The sequence below is a fragment of the Hylobates moloch genome, unplaced genomic scaffold (assembly GCF_009828535.3).
Source record: "Hylobates moloch isolate HMO894 unplaced genomic scaffold, HMol_V3 SCAFFOLD_11, whole genome shotgun sequence".
Classification (NCBI taxonomy): Eukaryota; Metazoa; Chordata; class Mammalia; order Primates; family Hylobatidae; genus Hylobates; species Hylobates moloch.
The window spans coordinates 66,643,010-66,660,996 of NW_026652286.1; the positions used below are offsets into that span (position 1 = coordinate 66,643,010).

At 38.9% G+C, this 17,987-nt stretch overlaps 1 protein-coding gene across 1 annotated transcript in view; it reads left to right on the forward strand.

Moving 5' to 3' along the window:
* Window positions 1-17,987, forward strand: part of HEPHL1 (hephaestin like 1) — a 92,885-nt gene that overhangs the window by 31,903 nt on the left and 42,995 nt on the right. The window contains exons 3-9 of the mRNA XM_032167172.2: window positions 5,658-5,870; window positions 6,479-6,658; window positions 9,633-9,887; window positions 12,506-12,674; window positions 15,158-15,297; window positions 15,441-15,572; window positions 17,293-17,504. Coding sequence (XP_032023063.1) covers window positions 5,658-5,870; window positions 6,479-6,658; window positions 9,633-9,887; window positions 12,506-12,674; window positions 15,158-15,297; window positions 15,441-15,572; window positions 17,293-17,504 — 1,301 coding nt within the window. The remainder of the gene's footprint in view (window positions 1-5,657; window positions 5,871-6,478; window positions 6,659-9,632; window positions 9,888-12,505; window positions 12,675-15,157; window positions 15,298-15,440; window positions 15,573-17,292; window positions 17,505-17,987) is intronic.

Consider the following 17,987-nt stretch of genomic DNA (forward strand, 5'->3'; position numbering starts at 1 on the left):
TTTATACTCCTTTGGGTAGTCCCAAATTTCTTGGAGGCTTTGTTCATTTCTTTTTATTCTTTTTTCTCTAAACTTCCCTTCTCTCTTCATTTCATTCATTTCATCTTCCATCAGCGATACTCTTTCTTCCAGTTGATCACATCTGCCTCTGAGGCTTCTGCAATCTTCGCATAGTTCTCGAAACTTGGCTTTCAGCTCCATCAGCTCCTTTAAGCCCTTCTCTCCATTGGTTATTCTTGTTATCCATTCTTCTAATTTTTTTCAAAGTTTTTAACTTCTTTGCTATTGTTTTGAATTTCCTCTCGTAGCTCAGAGTAGTTTGATCGTCTGAAGCCTTCTTCTCTCAACTCGTCAAAGTCATCCTCCATCCAGCTTTGTTCTGTTGCTGGTGAGGAACTGCGTTCCTTTGGAGGAGGAGAGGTGCTCTGTTTTTTAGAGTTTCCAGTTTTTTTGCTCTGTTTTTTCCCCATCTTTGTGGTTTTATCTACTTTTGGTCTTTGATGATGGTTATGTACAGATGGGTTTTTGGTGTGGATGTCCTTTCTGTTTGTTAGTTTTCCTTCTACCAGACAGGACCCTCAGCTGCAGGTCTGTTGGAGTTTACTAGAGGTCCACTCCAGACCCTGTTTGGCTGGGTGTCAGCAGCGGTGGCTGCAGAACAGCGGATTTTCGTGAGACCACAAATTGAGCTTCTGATAGTTCCTCTGAAAGTTTTGTCTCAGAGGAGTACCCATCTGAATGAGGTGTCAGTCTGTCCCTACTGGCGGGGTGCCTCCCAGTTAGGCTGCTCAGGGGTGAGGGACCCACTTTAGGAGGCAGTCTGTCCATTCTCAGATCTCCAGCTGCGTGCTGGGAGAACCACTACTCTCTTCAAAGCTGTCAGTCAGACAGGGACATTTAAGTCTGTGGAGGTTCTTGCTGAGTTTTTGTTTGTCTGTGCCCTGCCCCCAGAAGTGGAGCCTACAGAGGCAGGCAGGCCTCCTTGAGCTGTGGTGGGCTCCACCCAGTTCGAGCTTCCTGGCTGCTTTGTTTACCTAAGCAAGCCTGGGCAATGGCGGGCGCCCCTCCCCCCACCCCGCTGCCACCTTGTAGCTTGATCTCAGACTGCTGTGCTAGCAATCAGCGAGACTCCGTGGGCATAGGACCCTCCGAGCCAGGTGCGGGACACAATCTCCTAGTGTGCCATTTTCCAGGCCCGTTGGAAAAGCGCAGTATTAGGATGGGACTGACCCGATATTCCAGGTGCCGTCTGTTTCCCCTTTCTTTGACTAGGAAAGGGAACTCCCTGACCCCTTGCGCTTCCCGAGTGAGGCAATGCCTCGCCCTGCTTTGGCTCGTGCACAGTGTGCTTCACTGACTGTCCTGTACCCACTGTTAGGCACTCCCTAGTGAGATGAAACCGGTACCTCAAGCAGAAATGCAGAAATCACCCGTCTTCTGTGTTGCTGGGGCTGGGAGCTGGAGACCAGAGCTGTTCCTATTCGGCCGTCTTGGCTCCACCCCATCAGTTCAGTATTGATAATTATTTAGGTTGCTTCCAGTTCATGTAACTTGAAAAGTAGTTTCAAGTATGTTTCTACAATACATTATTACAAATAAAGTTGCTGGTTGTATATACTTTCTTAGAATAGGAATTGGCAAGCTGTCTTCTGAAAAATTGCAAATTTTACTCTCTGCCATTTGTTTATGAATGAGCTTAATTCTCCCATGACCCCATCAATCCTCAAAATCCTCAAATCTCATGGGTAAAAAAATTGTGTAAGTTTTAAAAGCTCACACAGCCTAGAACATATGTAAGCAAATAAATAGTGTTTTATACTTTCATATTGTTAATGATACCATTTATCAAAATCCTTAATAAATTCTTTTGAAAATGACTTTCAGAACAACTTAATAAGCTACCTATCTCCAAATCATGTCTTCCTTTATATTTATACTTTATTTTTGATTCCCAGTGATATTCTTCAACTTGAGTGGTGGCACAAAGGCTCTGTTTGGGGATTCTCTCTCCTCATTTCAGAAATAGCCTTCAATAACTCCTAATAATAATAAAAACAAGGCCCATTAAGTAAATTGTGAACATAAGAATTTCAAGAACAATTGTTATTTGTATTGATTTGTATCATATAATCAATTCAAAATAAGTGATCTCAATCGAAACTTCAAGACAAGTCCACTGCTTACCCACTCTCATTCAACTCCTGAACCTCCGTATATAAATCTCTCCATATAGAAAAGAATCGTCCGGGCCACGCATTTTATTCATAGGGCTTTGGACAAAGGCAGTGTAAGGTAATGCCACTCAGTCATATTTTATTATGTATATATACGCACTGGGGTAGATCTTGAAGATACAATCATGAGCAAAAAGAAGCCTGGTATTTGCTTTAATGCAGCTTACAGTCTAACATGAGAAAGAGATATTAATCAAGCAATCATACATACACACACATGCACACATGATATATATGTGTGTGTATATGTATACACATATATATACTATATATGTGTGTAAATATATATATATAGTGTGTGTATATACACATACATATACACACATATAATTAAAAACTTAGGTAAATGCTATAAATAAATAAGATAGTTTACTGAAAGGCTGCTATATACCAGGCACTGTGATAAGTGCTTTATAGATATTGTATCCTACAAGTCTCAACAACTCTTAAGAGGTAGGCATTTGTGATTATCACCACCTAACAGATAAGAAGCTAAGAGTCATAGAAGAGAAGGAAATTGCCCAAGCTTCATACCTAACAAGTGATGGAGGTAGGATTCCTTTCCAGGCAGTCTAATTTCAGTGGCTGTGAGCTTAACCAGTGGCTCTCCTGCCTTTCTCTCAGTGTGAATGCATTTTAGATAACTGACCCAGTCCAGGGAGTTCAGGATTGCCTGAGCCAGACCATGCTGGACCTTCTAATCTACATTAAACACATTTGACCTTCATCCTAACACTGATGGGAAGCCATGAAATGATTTGAAACAGGGAACAATAGAATTATATTTAAGATTTGAAAAGATCACTCTTGTGGTAGCTTGGAAAATGGATTAGGAAGCCAACTAGGAGGTTACTACAAAGTCCTGGTGAGAGATGATAGTAGTTCAGACTAGGGATGTGATGTTGGAGATCAACATAAATAAATGGATGAATTTGAGAAGAAGTGGAGATAGGACCCTGTGGTATTTTGGAAATGGAAAGAGAGGAAAAGGAAGAAAAATGCTTCCTTTGTTTCTGGCTTGTGGCTGAATATTGGTAGTGCCTTTTACTGGGAGTAGTGGCAGTGGCTGAGGACCAAGCTTGGGAGAGGAGAGCTAATGATCCCTGGAAAAGCTTGCATTTGCAATCTTCTTGAGATTTACAAGTAGGGATGTCAAGCAGACAGTTGAATATCAGTGTAAAGTGCAGACGTGAGGTCCTGGCTGGAGATAAACATGGGGGTCGCTGGTGTGTGGCTGATTGGTGGCACTGTGGGGATGAGCGCTATCAGCTGAGGAGAAAGCACAAGGCATGGAAGGAAGAAGCCAGCATTATACTTTGAGGATTTCTGACAAAAAATGGCAGATACAAGAGAATGAACTGGAAAAGTGGACTGAAAAAGAGTGGTCAAAGAGTATGATGTGATGTCATATGAGTCAAGGAGGGAGGGAGCTGACAATAGTATCAAATGCTGCTGAGATAACATAGTTTTTTTTAAATGTCATTTGGATTTAATGGATGAGGGGCAGCTCTCTGGATTTTTTCCTATGTCCTGTTCCTCTATCACATTAGATAAGTATCAAGTGAGAAAGCAGCAAACTACATTAATTTAACTTTGAGTACAAACGGTTCTGTCAAAATACTATTCAGTATTTTATTCTCACTTCATATTGAGATAAAATGTAAGAAATTGTTTTAAAAAGAATGTTTTTGCATCTTTTGGAAAGCATTCTTGAAAACATTGAAGACATAATTCATTACATTACTGAATAATTTATATATAATAATTTTCTTGAAAATATTCTCTCAGAATCTAGTACTAGCAAAAAGTTCCTTTCCTTAATGAACTAGTAAGTTTCCCTTTACTGGACAATGAAACAGTATAAGCTAATTATATTGACCTAATATATATTAACTCTATATCTAACAATATAACCTAAATATAATCAGGAAATTCAGAGCTACAGTTAATATGAATGGGCTGTAACTAATTATGTAGCATATGGGTTTAATTTGTAAAGTGGCTCATATTCTTTTTAGAATAAAAGTAATTAAAAGTATGTAAAAGAAAGTTAAGTGAATAAATAAGTAAAAAATAGTTTGTATATTATATTGCCAGTAACTTTGATGGGAAGTCAGGTATAAATAGATTCAAACTTGACTCAAGAACATGCTAGGAGTGTTACCTTAACTTAATAAACAATGAATATTAATACTTTTCATATGAGATTGCTTTGAAAAGTAACTGTGATAATGTATACAAAGTATCCACTATACTTGGCACACAATAAGGGCTTAACTGTTGTTGCTTTCTCATGACATCTTTCTCCAAACATCAAACCACACTTTCATGGTAGAATTTGTTAAATGGTAACGTTAGATTTTTTAGTTTTATCTTTGCTTTGGTTTGTCTTGGCCACACTGGCTCTTGCTGTGTTATTTGAATTTGTATTCCTAATGCCTAGCACATTGGTAGCATGTGTTCAATATTCAATTCACATTCTTGAATGAGTGTGTAAATGAATGAATGGCAAATGGATGTGGAATGTGTCCACTTCCATCTCCTTCTCTGTCCCTTACCCTCCAGTTTTTTTTTTTTCAGTACCAGTCTAGCTCCTCCCATCCTTTAAGGCCCCTTAAATCTCACCTCTGTTATGAAGCTTCTGATAACTATAATGTGCACAGACTGGTCGCTGTCCTTTTAGCCAGGTGGTTTTTATCCTATTTTTAGCAGTCGGCTTTCCTTAATTGAAAAATCATGTGCCATCTTGGTTTATGAAACAGAGTAAGGGCTGTTCTGCCCCTGCCCACTCTGTAGTAGACCCTCTACCTTGTATAGCACAGGCATCCTCTGGGGTATGCCATATATTTTGACCCAAAATGACATTCAACACATTCACTTTGCTTTATTCTCCAGTTGTCCCATGTGTTTAATACATATTCTAGTCTGCCCAACAGAACTATATGATCCCTGGAGGCAGGAAGAATGTCTTACACTTTCTTCCTATCTTTCATGAGACCTACACAGGTGGTGAATCTGTAATAAGTCCCCAAGAAGTGTTTATTCATTATTTCTTCTTATGCTTCTCCTTCCCTTCTTGAGTTGATGTCAACTGAGGGGAATTGAAATCTTCCTGGTTGATACGGTAGGCTCATCAGAAAGAGTCCTTATTATGAACATTTATTAAGTTCCTAGTTCTGTTCAAAACACTCTGTATACATTGCCTCATTTAGTTCTTATATCCCTGTAGGATAGATATCAACATTTCAGTTTTACTAATAGAGAACAGAGACATTGAGAATTTAAGTAACTTGCCTCAAGTCCCATAGCAAATTTTAATTCAGTTATGTTTGATTCCAAAGCTCTGGCCCTCTCTACTATAGCATGTGATCTCTCTGTTTTAACTATGCTTTATCTTTTTTTTTTTATTTTATTTTTTGGAAGGAGCCCTATACCCAGATGGAACATCTGGAAGGAACAAAAATGATGACATGGTTCCTCCTGGGAAAAACTACACCTACGTCTGGCCGGTGAGAGAAGAATATGCACCTGCTCCAGCTGATGCCAACTGCCTGACCTGGGTGTACCATTCGCACATCGACGCCCCTAAGGACATCTGCTCTGGGCTAATTGGCCCCCTGCTGGTCTGCAAGGAAGGTAAGGAGCTTTGTTTCCAGGTAACTAGGGAGTTGAAATGTGAACAAGATTCAGGTCTTATTTTGCCTACCTCCTTTGCTCCACACAGAATGTGCCTCTTCTTCCAAATTTCTTTAGAAATTCTAACATGGAAGATCAATCTGACACCATAGCAGAGGGCAATAATTTAGATTTTTGTCTAAGAATCATCACAGCATTCTGAGACTTTATTTTAAGAAAATGATATTTCATAACACAATGTATAGAAAAGTGAGAAATTTAGTCAAATGACCAGGAATGCCTTTTGCTTCATTATTTCACCCAGATAATCATTTGCTATTTTATCCCTTATTAATTGACTTAGCATGTCTGTACTTTGTCAATAAAATGAACTCCCTTTAGAGACAGCCAGCCTTCCAAGTATGTGATTATGAAGATTTCTGTTTTATGACTTTTCTCTTCTATGGCTCTGTCATTTCCATTAAAGCCTTTTGCTGATTTTATATTGTGGGTTATCCTTGTAGGTATAGGTCTTCACCAAACTTCACACTTACCTGACACTACTGGAAGGAAGCAAAGCTCATCTTGATTTAGTTCTTTCTCTCTACTCTTTTGAATGTGCCTGATAGGTATCCTGAATAGATATTCAGGGACACGGAATGATGTGGATCGAGAGTTTGTTATAATGTTTACTCTTGTGGATGAGAATCAAAGCTGGTACCTCAATGAAAATATCCAACATTTCTGCACCGACCCTGATTCAGTTGACAAGAAAGATGCTGTTTTCCAGAGGAGTAACAAAATGCATGGTGAGTACCTCCCATGTTCCCAAACATATACCAGGCCTTTTATACTATAAGGTACTACAAGGGATAAAAAATACGCAGAAATGTTGATCTGAGTTTGGCATGATTTATAACTCAGTGATAACCATGGTTAGAAAGTGATACAATATATGAAACATGTTTGAAACTGAAACAATCTGAGGGGGACAAAGCAGTGGATATATGCTAAATTGGGCATACAGTGTGGACAAAGCCACAGAGCTTTGGGAAAATGGAGGGATCAATGTTATATTGTAATTGGAAAAGAATTGGTGCCTGAGGTGAGCCCAGAGCATGGGTGGGCTTAGACTGACTGGAAGGAGAAAGGAGAATGAAATCATCATCCTATAATAATCCTGTGTTTTGCAACATTTTGCTTCATCCAGTAACCATTTTCTGAGCCGCTGCTAAATTTTAAGAACTGAGTTATGCATGGGGTTTAAATAAACACTTGTGAATTCATTATATTTCCCAGGCATTCTTTACATCAACAAAATTTACTGAGCATGCACTATACATCAGCCTCTGTATTTGTTCAAAACAGTGAACTTCTATAGTTACTTCATTAGTTGAGATAGGGCACTTACTCATGCCTGTTTTGCAAAGCAGTAGCTTAATGTAGCATTTTAGGATTTTCTTAGAGAGTTCTAGTGAACATAAAGGAAATAGTCAACCTACATATCCCACCTTATTCATTGACATATCTTCTTCTATTGCTTGTCTGTCTCTCAGAATTGTTCTAACCAAGGTATCCTCAATATAGTCATAAAATAATAAGAGAAATAGAAGAAGCTGAAGATCATCTAATGTCTTCATTTTACAGAAGAGAAACTGAGGTCAAGAGACTATCAATGACTTGCCTAAGGTCAAAGTGATAATTAATGCCAGAGAGTTTCCTGAGAGAAGTCCCATAGCAAATAAATGTAAATTTGGCCATGTTTGATTCCTAGGCACATCAAGGCATGATTGTCAGTACGTTGACTATTTCCATTGTGTTGCATGCCTTTTCTTTTCCTTCTAGTGGTATTTTGGCAACCTTGTGTGTAGTGATTCTTGGAAAATATTTTAGGAGGAGAGGAAGTAAGGGAGAGAAAGAAAGGGGAAGGCAGGGAGGCAGAGAAAACAATGAAGGATGGAGTCAATGAAGACATAAATTCAAATCATTGCTGTGACCAGTTGTAATGCATATCCTTTACAAAATAGGAGTGATGATCTCAAATATTGCAGAAAACTACTAATTGTGATTATTTAAGACTTACCTGCCCAAATAATTCCTCTTACTCTGTATTTATTCTTTTGAAGTGAAAATGTCCAACAAAATGAAATGAATTACATAAGCAAACATAGATTACATGTATCATAAAAAGAAGCCTGTTCAGGCACAATGGCTCATGCCTATAATCCCAGCACTTTGAGAAGCAGGTGTGGGAGGATTGCTTGAGGCCAGAAGTTCAAAACCAGCCTGCACAACATAGGGAGATCCGTTCTCTACAAAAGATTCAAACAAACAACAAAAAAAATCAGCTGGGCATAGTGGCACATGCCTGTGGTCCCAGCTACTTGTGATGCTGAGGTCAGAGGATTGCATTAGCCCGGGAGTTTGAGGCTGCAGTGAACTAAGTGCCACTGCACCCCCGCCTGGGTGACAGAGCAAGACCCTGTCTCAAAAAACAAAAACAAAAAACCCTAGCCTGTATGCTGAAGTAGATGTGTGTTTGCAAACAATCCTTCAAGACTGGAAAAGGGTGGGGTATTGTGGCACACACCTGTAATCCCAGCACTTTGGGAGGCCAAGGTGGGAGGATCACTTGAGGCCAGGAGTTCGAGACCAGCCTGGCCAACATGGCAAAACCTCTCTCTACTAAAAATACAAAAATTAGCTGGTCATGGTGGTGGGCACCTGTAATCTCAGCTACTGGGGAGGCTGAGGCACTAGAATCTTTTGAACCCAGGAGGCAGAGGTTGCAGTGAGCTGAGATTGTGCCACTGCACTTCAGCCTGGGTGTGACAGAGCGAGACTCCATCTCAAAAGAAAAAAAAAAAGAAAGAGAGAGACTGGAAAAGGAGACCTAATCAAGTAAAGAAAAAAATTTAATTAAAAAAATCTAGCCTATGGAAGATAATTAATATGTACAAGATTTATTGATCAATTTATTTAAATTTACTAAAATAATTTAGAATTAATTGTGCTGCCTAAGTCATTAGGCACTTCAGCAACAATTGCTTTTAACTCAGTTTGAACTTAAGAAGGGATGTTGTGACTTTTTAAAGCCCTGAATCAAGTTCTTTTCTGAACTTGGTCAAGTCCCAGCTGCCATTTAGATGGTTTTAAAGCATTTGGTCCTGGACTTACGCCATAAACTTAATAAGATTCTGCCCCAGCAACATGTAGTAAAAACTGTTTTTCTCTTGGCTTTTTAAAGTAAACAAACAAACAGTTCTCATAAATCCCTTTTAATCAGTTCCTTTTCTTTCCATCTTACTACATGCTTTTGTCACTTCATTAAGTAGATACTATGTGCCAGTTTTTCTGCTAGCTCCTGACAACTGTTAAGATGAACAAGACAGGGTTTCTAGTTCCAAGGAGCACAGAACCTGGTGGAGACAGCAGATATGCCAGTGAAGGATTAGGACAGAAGGTGACTGAGCCTTCTGTAAATATGAGCAGCACTCTGTTTTCTCCTCATTATTGCGTTCCCACAGCAGCTCCGAGGCTGTTTTCAGTGTATGCTGATCTTCACTTTTAATGAGTGTTTTCTCTGGAAAAAGACTGACAAAAACATTTCATTTCTCTTTTGGACAATATATATTTCTAAAAGCCAGGTTTTTCTGCACCAAAACCTTACAACCAATGGTCTGCACTGGTTTTCCAGCCACGCTCAAGCCCGTATTACCAACATTTCTGGTCCCGGTCGCCTCTGCAGGGGAGTCTCTTCCACTAGTTTGTTTCTGTTTCCAGCCCTCAATGGATACCTCTTCGGAAACTTCCCTGAGCCTGATATGTGTGTTGGTGAATCTGTGTCCTGGCACCTATTTGGAATGGGGAATGAGATAGACATCCATTCCATCTATTTCTATGGTAACACCTTCATCAGCAGAGGGCATCGGACTGATGTCGTCAACCTGTTCCCAGCCACCTTCCTTACAACAGAAATGATAGCCGAGAATCCTGGGAAGTGGATGATAACCTGCCAGGTCAGCGACCACCTACAAGGTAAAAAGGATAAAGACCAGAGTTGATATGTTTAGAATGGTACAATCAAACCACACAGTCACCAGTGCTCATCCAGTGCCTACTGTTAGATAGAGTCTTGTATGTACTATATTTAATTAGGTAACAAATATACAGGAAAATATAATGCTCATCTCTTTGATATTCTATCAACAGATATTTATTGACCACTTCTGTCTGAAAAAAGTGGGGAAGTGATTAAAAATTGATGAGACCTTCAAGGAACCTATAATCTAGTCATTAGACATAGTTAGACATTCACAAAATGAATGCAATTTAAGGCAGAATGAGATAAATGCTCTTTGGGTGTTGCAGTCACTACTCTGGAGCAATCAGAGAGGCTTCCTGAGGAGCTGGCTCCTAATATGAGCCTTGAAATATGAGTAGGAACTGAATAGATGAAGAAGGAAAGAAAGACTTTTGAGGAAGCAATATGAACTGGGAAAAACACATGTTCTCTTTGAGCAACTGTAAGTAGAGTAATAAAGTTTTAGCACTGGAAAGGACTTTCTGGATAATAAGGACTAATCCCCCCTCGAATTATTTGATTTCGTTTTGAACATCTCTTGTGAGTAGTTATAGCAGCTCATCTGATCTCTGGACTGCTCTATTGGAATGTTCTTCCTCAAATTGAGACAAAACCCATTGACCTATAGCTTCCTTCATGGCCTATGATAGGTGCATGATAAACATTTGTTGGCTTAAATGCCTGATGAATGACTTGGTCCTGGTTTCTTCGGACATCACACACTATGTCCTTTCTTAGCTGGACCATAATGTTCCTTACAGAGAAGTGATGATAGAAGAGCCTGGGGAGGCTCATCAGGCCCCTTAGCAAAGCTAAGGAGGTGGGGCTGTGTGATCCTTACCTCTTTAGGCACACTAGTGACATAATCAGCGCAGTTATTTAAGAAGATAAATGTATGCATGCAAGAAGGACTTGATGGAGGAATTCTGACCACTGGATGCTAGTTAAGAAGCATTTGACAGTGTTAGAGGTCTAACACCTAAAGGTCTGCCCTATGATGAAATCAAGACAGAAAAAAATATGTTAATGGAATAGACACAGAAGAAATAATGTCTGATATTTGGGCACTAACTTCCCATAGTCACTAATAGGTGCAAAGATCCAGCTGCTCAGGGCTGCCTTGGTAACACATTCTTGTCCCTGTCCACCTTCCACAGTGAATCATACCATTAGTCAACTGCAGTATCCCAATTACATTCAACTGAAAAATTAATCAGTTAATATGTACTAGATGCTCTTCTGGGAAAACAAAGATTAACAAGAGGTTTCTATTCTCAAAGAGTCTTAGTGCTGTTAAATCTGGGAAGAAACTGTAGATTTAAAATCAAGATATTAGCAGCCATTTGAGACTAGTAAGATTGCTAAATTAGCCCAATAGTTGTGGACATAAGCTGGCATTTATACATTCCCTGAAATACAATATTTCTAAATTGTCCATGCCTTCAGAAAAAAGTTATTGTAAAAAAATTAGAAAATACATATAATTAGAGGTTTTTTAACAAATAGAGACAGGGTCTCGCCATGTTGCCCAGGCTAGTCTCAAACTCCTAGGCCCAAGCAATCCTCCCACCTTAGCCTTTCAAAGTGCTGGGATTATAGGCATGAGCCACTGGATCTGGCCCCTATAAATTGGTTTTAAAATCAGTAGTTCCATAATAGAAATATTTTATATTCACATTCTGGTGAATATCTTCCCTATTTTCTATTTCTTAATATGTAAATATATATGTATTTTATAAAATGAAATCAGTCTATTAATGCTGTACTGTAGCTAACTTTTCTCATTTACAAATATATCGGAAACACATTTTCATGTCAGTGAATACAGAGCTTACTTCATCATGGTTAATAATTCCAGTGTCCATTATAAGGAGATTACAACTTGCTTAATCAATACTCTATTGCTTAATGCTTATGTTTCCCACCAATTTTTCTGCTATTATAAACAGTACTGATGACTATTATTTATAGAGATGTTTGCACTTTTGTCTGAACATTTTCTTAGAAAAACTCCTAGATTTAGAATTTCTGGGTCAAAGAGTTTGATTTTTTTTAAAAAGCTATGGACATACATTGCCACATTCTCTTTTGGAAATCGTTATTCTTCTACCCGAAGTGTATGAGTATGGCTCTTTCCCCATTCATCTACCGACACTGAGAATTATTAGTCTTTCTAATCTTTACTAATCTGATCAATGAACAATAGTATCATTTGAATACTGTTAAGGTTTGAGTACTATTTGAGTACTGTTAAGGTTGCACCTTTTTTTCATTTGTTTATTGGCCAATATTATTTATTTTGTGAATAAACTATTTCTGTTCCTTGCTCATTTTCTATTGGAGATTTACTTGTTTTCATCTTTATCTGTAAAAGTGACTTATGTATTAATCTTTTGTCATATGTGTCACAAATATCCCTCCTGTTGCCATTTATCCTTTTTAAAAAAACTTTATGGTCCAATTTGCTGTACAGAAGTCTAAATGTTCAAAAGTCAAATCTATCAGTCTTTTCCTGTATGATTCCTTCCATGATCATTTATGCCTCAGCTTGTGGTTTTCCTCTGTTCTGCAGCTGGTATGCTGGGGCAATACAATGTTGATAACTGCGAAAGTGATATTTTCTACCCCGAGATGAAGGGTCAACAGAGGCGCTACTTTATAGCAGCTGAAAAAATTCTTTGGGATTATGCTCCTCAAGGCTATAACAAATTCAGTGGTCTTCCTCTAAATGCCTCTGGCAGGTAAGCACCCTTTGTTGGTGTTTCTAAGCCTCTCATCAGAGAAGCATGTGTTAGGCTTTCTTTGTGATCTAATTTGTATTCCAACCACTGCTCTGATGAGCTCGTACTGCATAGATGGCATAATGTTGCTGCTTAAGGTGTTCTTAATACTGCAAAAGCACTGCTGAGAACTGGTAGAATATTTCTTGTTTTGTGACTTGCCGGCTAAATCAAAACACTAGATCATTCATTCATTGATCAAACATTTCTTGAGTAGGTACTATGTGCAAACTATAGTGCAAAGTACCATTAGAAATACTAAGCTGACAAAGAATAGAGTAAGGCCTTTACACATATGGAGCAGACAGTCTTGAAGAGGGAATGACAGGAGATGGAGATGACCTGGCCTAAGAGGGTTACCCTTTTTGGTTCAAGGATATCCTGATTTAAGTTATATCCCCTTTATGTCCTACAAATATTCTTTTCCTTTCTATTCAGTAAAATGCCATTTTTCTTTCAAAGCCTTACTCTAATGTCACCTCTGAAGTGAAACCTTTGACTCCTGATTTAAATGAATTATGTTCTCTCTGTGCTCCCATAGAATATACTATTTAAAAAATTGAATCTAGCAATTTATTAGGTGGATCTGGACTCCTGTGACTTGTTAGTATATAACCATATGCAAAGATGTCTGTGAAGTATTAAAAAATGTACAGCGTGATATCAAGAATACTTTTTTATATTTAAGGGAATGTTTTAAAAATTCTCTGTGATCAATAAAACATCATTTGTTTCTTTAATTGTACATTTTATTCATTCATTCATTTATTCATTCATACATTCACTCATTATTCCACCAAACCGATGCACTTGAACCCTGCCTAAAGAATTTGTGTGAACTATATATGAAAGACTCTGATATCAACATTCTCTATTGACTAGTATTTCTCCATAAACAGAATAATGAGAATTAGCATTCAAAATTGTCTTAGGGGCCTTCTAGAATTCTGAAGTACCTTCTGAAATAGGAAAGATTAAACTATATTCAATCAATATTTAATGTGACATATGAAAGCACAACGTGCAAGATAACATGAGGGATGCAAGGATATCTAAAACAATAAAAAGCAGAGGAAGAAGCTGGGTTCACAAGAGTAGAGAAGTAACTGCAAGTTACAAATAAGAGTGAGATGAGTTTTCCTGGTAGTGAGTTATCTGGATGTTCAGAGAGCACTAAGCTAGCCAGGGAACACATTATAGAGGAAGTGAGACTTAAGCAAAATCTTAAGGAGTGATAGAATTTATTTAACTGAATAGGGAAGAGAGGAATTTTAGATGGAGGGGTTGATGCAAAGCACCTATGGCATGGGAGGAATGAACAGATGAGACTGCAGTAACAATTTGCATAGAAGAATGGACATTTGCATAGAGAAATAGAGAATTGGGGTAAATGGGATATCAATTGCAGAGGTCCTTTAATCTTTTTGAACGTTATTTGATTGGTAATTGGAAGCAATTGAAGATTTTGGAGTAGGTAAATAACAATAACAATTACCATTTTGGAGATTAATGTTGTATTAAGTGAAAAAATAAGCACAGTCTTGGCCACTGAAAGTAATTTGTAATCATAGTCTTGGCCATTATGACCATTATGGCTTACTTTTGCACCAATCTAATAGTTGTGTGTCTATGCTGAGAAGAAAAGTGAATGAGCCAGTATCAGATAGAGGATGCAGTTCAGAGATTCATACAATGGGCTCCACCCAGTGTGATTAGGGCATGAACTGGGGTCACGGTAGTGGGAAGAAAGGAAAAGAAAAGATGCACAAGGAGAGTAGAAAAGGAAGAGTGCCAAAAAATTTTACAAAGTAAGGATGAATGAGTTAAGGGAATGAAGCAGAAAAAGAAAATCTACGTGGCTGCAAGAGTGATGGTACCATTGATGGAAATAAGATAGTATAGAGACAGTATTAGTCAGAATTTATATTATCATATTCACGACTTGGAAATTTTGCATTTCATGCATATGGTTTATATGGTAGCTCTCCAATAATTACACTATTTGATTAACTAGGCACTCCATTCCTTAATAATGACAGATATCAAAGAGCTTACTAGATGCAGAGAATATTCATATTAATATCAGCAAGAGTGAGAGGGATGCTTATTCTGCAGAGAAACCAGTTAGCTCTTTGTTACTTTGTAGAACACCATTCTGGAACTCTAATATTGGTAAATAAGGAGTTTACTTGTGCCTGGTTCAGTGCTAGACCTCTCGGGAAGAAAGTACAATGGCTGAGAGAAATGAGCTTGAGTATCATCCAGGCTCTGAAGACTTTTAGGGCTGGTTAACTATTCCTGGGAACTCTGTCGAGGCCTGTGCTGTCTTTTCTGGGGAGATGGGTGGGTGAGTGGACTAAAAGTGATAGAATGAAGTTCCGTAATTAAAGTATTTGGTGGATATGTTGAGAAGTGTCCTCAATCAGGTTCCTATGTCTTTTCAGTGACTCTGATCTCTACTTCACACAAGGGGACAACAGAATAGGAGGAAAATACTGGAAGGTTCGGTATACTGAATTTGTTGATGCAACTTTTACTAAAAGAAAGAGATTCTCTGCTGAAGAAGCCCATCTTGGAATTCTTGGTACAGTAAAACCATCCCCCATGCATTGAACCCAGGGAGATGTTTTAGCTGGGCATGTACATCTGCACAGAATGACTCTTCTGCTCTACTTCTTTCTCTCTCTTTTCATTCTCTTCTCTCTCTTCTTCTGGATATTTTTTCAGGCCCGGTCATCAAGGCAGAGGTGGGTGATACCCTGCTAGTGACCTTTGCCAACAAAGCCGACAAGGTCTATAGCATTTTGCCCCATGGCGTGATCTATGACAAGGCATCTGATGCAGCCCCAAACCTAGATGGTAAGTCTCACTCTGGGCTTAGGGAGGAAACAGGAGGGGTGAGCAAAGCACTTAGAAATAAACAGTCCTTGTTCAAATCCTGGTCCCTTCCATTACCTGTCCTGAGAGCTTGGGCAATCACTTAAACTTTCTGAACCTGATTCTCTCCTGTCAAATGCAGATAACAATACTTACCTCGCAGGGCTTTGGAAAGGGAGGGAGAGAATTTAGGACAAGGTCTGGCCCATGGTAGGTTCTTAGGAAATGTTCGTTTCTTTCTTTTTTTCTCAGTAGTATGATAAATCTCAAAAGTAAGCTACTTTCACAATCACTTCTTTTTCTCTAAGATGGAGAGTTTTTCAGTTGCAGGTTGCATAGGATTCTGCAGGTGAAGGCTGAAGGGAAAATTTGATTTCTAATGGTTTGTTGACATCAAAATCTTACACATGGTCTTTGCTCTGTATCAAATCAACAAATATATTTATAAAAAACAGTAATATGTGCTTATCATCCGATATGGCCTCTCCCCATCACAGAGTACATGGCACAGGTTCTCTAAATGTAAGAAAGGTAGCTGTTGCCCAGTGGCTGTGGGAACTCTAATCTACTCATAATAGTGCTCTTGGGAAACTTCTAGTTCCTTGATACTCATCCCTATTACTGCAGCAGGGACCCTAGCTTCCTGGGATACTCTTTATACTCGAGTGTAATGCCAGGCCCAGTTGAGAATAGGTTTTGTGGTGATGGTGAGGGGACAGAGGAGAAAGGAATGGAAGAGAATTCCCTCTCCCTGGACCCCTCCTCACCCTCTCTTGCTGTGGTAACAATTCCTATGACTGTCCTCTCCTCTTTGGTCAAAATACTCAAAATGGCTGGGTGCAGTGGGTCATGCCTGTAAGCCCAGCAATTTGGAAGGCTGAGGCAAGAGGATCTCTTGAGCCTGGGAATTCAAGATTGCAGTTATAATCATGCTACTGCACTCCAGCCTGGGTGACAGAGCAAGACCCAAAAAAATGCTCAGAATGACTGTGTGTTTGTGTGTGCAGAAAGAACACTAGAACAGACAAAATGTTTGTTAACTCAGCAAACATATTGGGCACCTTTTTGCAGAGCATTGGATAAAATGCAGAGTGAGCCTCTGGCTTTGTCTAGTAGGAAAGATTCAATGTGTTTTTTGGCAGGATGGTGTAAGGGTTAAGTGCACAGTCTTTGGAATCAGACAAAAACTGAGTTTGAATCCCAGATTTGCTATTTATCAGCTTTGTAACCTTGGGCATTCACTAAACTCCTCTATCTTGTAGTTATTTGGATGATTTCCGAGTTCGGTCTCCTATATTTCAAACTCTTTAAAGATAGATTTCTTGCTTAATTCTTTTGGGTATCTTCTGCAAGACCAAGTATAATATATTCTACATAGAAAGCATTCCAATGATATTTTACGAATTTTCACTTAATTGTTGAATGGGCCACCATCAGTCTTTTGATATTTGCTAAGGCTGGCATTTGAGTAAGAAATTATATGGGATTTATGAGGAAGATAATCCTTTGATTTAAACTTCTATCTCATAAGCCAGCAGATTGTGGCAGTGGCCTCCTCTGGTAGGATACATAAAAGAAAACCACTCTCCTGGAACAAAATTCTTCATCATCAGAGGGACGCACCCAGGGCTGGAAGACCCAGTCTGACCAATGCAATATTCTTGCCTGTTGCTTTGAATAATTGTTTTGTTTATATCCTCAGGATTTGTGAAGCCAGGGGCGCATGTTAAACCAGGTGAAACCTTCACATACAAGTGGACAGTGCCTGAGAGCGTAAGCCCAACTGCTGATGATCCTCCCTGTCTGACCTATCTTTACTTCTCAGCAGTTGATCCAATTAAGGACACCAGCTCTGGCCTGGTAGGGCCTTTGCTAGTCTGTAAAAAGGGCGTCCTCAATGCTGATGGGACACAGGTAGGCCATTGAGTGTCACCAGTTCTTCTCAGGGTTGTATGTGGGAGAGATCCGCAACAGAGCCAGAGATGAGACAGGAATAGCCAGTTACAAAAAGCGATTTGTCTTTCTTCCTCTTGAAGTAGACTTCTACATAATGGAGATTTTATTTTATTTTCTGGTGAAAATGTAAGATCTAAATTTATAGTTACAAATGCTCACTCAGGAACCTAGAATCTCTGCTTGTTGTGGTTAGGATTTGGCAGGCCTCTTTTTCTGTGTGCTGCTTTTATTACAGAATCTTTAGAGATCCACATGGAATGCTAATTGGAATTATTCTTCTTGGACAAGGTTTCTCAAATCAAAATTACTTGGGGACCATTTAAACATCCATTATTCAGATACTACAGACTAATTAAATCAGAATCTCCAGATGATTCCAATGTGCAGCCAAGGTTGAGAACCACTGTGACCCACAACTGTAAACTGAAAGTTAATCACTAT